Here is a 3,230-nt window from a genome sequence, read left to right as displayed (position 1 = left end):
AGTACAGTCAAGAAACGCTATTCTCTCCTCGAGTTGTGTTGTTACGCGATGGAAACACTCCAGAGTATATGATAAAGACGGAAACCGCTGCAGTACTTGGGTACAAATCCAGGAGCAAAGAAAGGAATAAGTCGTCTTAAGCCTATCCCCTTGTCTTTATTGATCTCGGCGAGACCTGCAGCATTACTGTCACGGGCATTTTATATTTAAGTTTGGGTTTTTAGAGGCATTCTGGAACTGTATAAAGAGCCCTTTTCACTGACATGGCATCAGGCTTGTTATAATGTGAATGGCATCATTACAGTTCTCTCATTAACATCATAATGGCTCTGGAGGAATACTGAGTGAAAACCCCAGCAAATGGAGTAGCGTAGCAATGTATAGTAGACTTACTGCGTAAAACTGCATACGGAAAAAAGTTTGACATTTTAACCTTCAGGCTGCTGTAGATGCCTCGGGGTGTCCTCACGCTGCGTGCATTTGGCTGACAAAATGGAAAAATTGTGGTAGCCTAAGGATGGAGGGCTGGGTTCAATAAAAAACTGTGCCTGGCTTCCATGCCACTGAAGCCCACACAAGGCTCCCAAATGGATTTTTCAAAATTGAATCCAGCCCTAAGTGTCAACCTTTTGCTGTAATTGTGCATAGTAAATGCATTGTATGCTCACATGTACATCTTTCATCCTTTATTTCCAGTGGCGTTAATGGAAATGTAACAATGCGTGTGCTGTTCTGCAAAGTCTCATTGAAACAAACGGGATTTTGGATGAAATCCCTCCATTGCATACGATAATGTAATATAAGTGGGTTGGGCTTAGGGCTGGAGGACGATGAGATCTGGTTCTATTTCTGGCTCTGACACTGATTTGCTGCGCGACTTCTGACAAGATGCTCAGGAGTGGATTTTGCCACCCTTAATGGGGAGAAACAGTAGGTTGGCTCCCTGGGAGCGATGCCAGAGATCCTGCTTGCGGAGCTGGGTCCGGTAGCGCTTTTGCAGTAAGCATCACCTCGTGCTTCAGGCTTCCAGTTCTGCCGTGTCCAACTTTACCTTCCAGGAGGCTGACTTTTCCCATGCGCTGCGTGCTCGCAGCTTCCTTCCCACTCATTTGCAGCAGCTGGAAATCAGTGCTGCTGCAAATCTAACGGGAGCAGATAGCACGCCCAGAGTCACAAGCCCTTTTAAAAGCCTGGCTCTCAGCTTCTGTCTGCTGAAGCAGTTCCTTTGCTACAAAATGGGGCTTATTTTTGTAGCTGAGTGCCACCTATATGGCTTTGTAATGCACACTGAGACCTACAAGCTTGGTTTGGGGCTTCAGTCTTCTGGTTGTTGGGTTTTTTTTTTCCCCCCTAGGGAAGCTCTATTATTTATGCCTTGTTTTTATACAGCTGGCAATGTGGACAATGTGCATGGACAGTAGCTGTTTACAGAAATTAACTGGTCTGCCTCTATTAATTTTGCACATTGTAAATAGCAGAAGCAGTTCATTTACTTTACTGGCTGTCCAGAGAACTCGTTTTTTCCAGACAAATGATCAGCACTGTGCAAAAGGCATCCCAACGCTTCCTTCCTCCCTTCCTCCTTTCCTTCCTTCCTCCCTTCCCAAGCCTCCCTCCCTCCCTTCCTTCCTTCCTTCTTCCCTTCCTTCCTTCCTCCCTCCCTGCCTCCCTGTTTCTGCTTAAGCATAAGAAAGACCTATTGGTGATGAAATACGGTAAAAAGAAATGCAGTTGAAATCTCTGATTCTCATAAAAAATATTCCATAAAGAGATGCAGAATTCATTATGAGCAAAGAAATCCTGACTTTCCCAAAGCAGCAGCAAGTTCCTTCCAACCCTTGTTCTCCGAGGACAAACACGGAGCGTTGACATCATGCCAGCATGGGAAGATTGATGTCTCCCTGTGAGTGATTCCTTGCTGCAGATTAATGAGAAGAGTCCATGGGTGCTTTCTAATGACAGCATAATCTTTTCAGCTGCAAAATATATGACTTTTTAGCTGCTTCTTGGGCCAATTTTTGGCTCTGCTCCGAGGTCAGCAGGCTGACCCACTGCTTGTTTTGACCAGTCTTGCCATGTGTCGGTACTCAGCTGGTAACAAAAGGTGTGGGGAATAAATACCGTATATTGTCTGCGTCACGGGTAGCTTCCAGTGGGCCGGTCTAGCGGCTTGCCGGTCCCCGTCACTGTTTCTTTGCCCAGGAAGAGCAAGGTGGCACGAACAGGCTACCGCGAGAAAACGCAGCGTGCGATCAGTACGCTGACTCTGAGGAAGGGGTTTGGGCGCCCTTTGCAGCACGACTGCAGCCAGGCCTGGTGGCCTTTGCTTAGGGCAAACCGCTCGGGGATCTCCCCTTCCCCTCCCACGTTCTGCCCCGCTGAGGAGCGCGGGGCAGACCCACGCACCCACCCATTCTGGGGAACAGAGAGCGCCTGCTGGAAACCCATTTCTTAATAAAGTAGCAGCCTTGTGCATTCTTCCAGGATTTAAGAAAACAACTGGCAGATGTGAACGATTTATTTTTCCTCCCTCTTCTGCTGCGGTTTATTTTTTCCTCTTGTTAGCGAGCGCTCAGCCGCTAACACAAACAATCGCTGAAATTCCACCTGCCCACCTGCGGCCCCTCCTTCTCGCTGCTTCCTCGGGCCCTCGTCTTCCTCCGGGAGGGCTGCGCCGAGGGGAGCCTGCATCCCGCTTCCTCGGAGAGAGGAGGAGGAGGAGGAGGTGGAGGAAGGAGAGGGAGGGGCCGGGCCGTGGCTGGGCGCATTGTTCCGCGCTCCTCTGCCAAGAAGTAGGTGACTATGAACTCATCCCTTGCCCCTCGCAGAAAGTTTGCTCCCTCCCTCCTTCCCCCCCGTCCCCGCTCCTGCTTAATATTCCGCCTGCTCCGCCGATGTTGTGCTTGGCTTCAGTGGGACTGCAACTCACGGCTGGAAACCGGAGCCAATTTTCTGTCTTAAGTCTCGCAGTGTTTTGACTGGAGGCAGATCCAGTTCAGCCCGATCGGGGCTCGTGGAAACAACTACCTAAGTCCCTGCTGCCTGCTCCGTTTGGGAGGGAAGGAAGAAGAAAGAAACGCGATCCCCAGCTGCCGGGCGCGCTCGCTCTCAGGCACACGCACACCCCGCGGCAGGCACACGCACCCGCACCCGCACCGCAGGCACACGCACACGCACGGACTCGCACGCCCGCCGGTGCCGAGCGCGCCGTGCCAGCACCGCCGGGAGAA

At 50.7% G+C, this 3,230-nt stretch overlaps 1 protein-coding gene across 1 annotated transcript in view; it reads left to right on the top strand.

Moving 5' to 3' along the window:
- The first annotated feature begins 952 nt into the window (after window positions 1–952).
- The window catches only part of SERTAD4 (SERTA domain containing 4), a 7,514-nt gene continuing 5,236 nt past the window's right edge, over window positions 953–3,230 (top strand). The window contains exon 1 of the mRNA XM_035897003.1: window positions 953–985. Coding sequence (XP_035752896.1) covers window positions 953–985 — 33 coding nt within the window. The remainder of the gene's footprint in view (window positions 986–3,230) is intronic.

Source organism: Egretta garzetta, unplaced genomic scaffold (assembly GCF_000687185.1).
Source record: "Egretta garzetta isolate BGI_Z169 unplaced genomic scaffold, ASM68718v1 scaffold166, whole genome shotgun sequence".
In the NCBI taxonomy this organism is placed as follows: Eukaryota; Metazoa; Chordata; class Aves; order Pelecaniformes; family Ardeidae; genus Egretta; species Egretta garzetta.
This window is presented reverse-complemented; position numbering and strand designations above follow the sequence as displayed.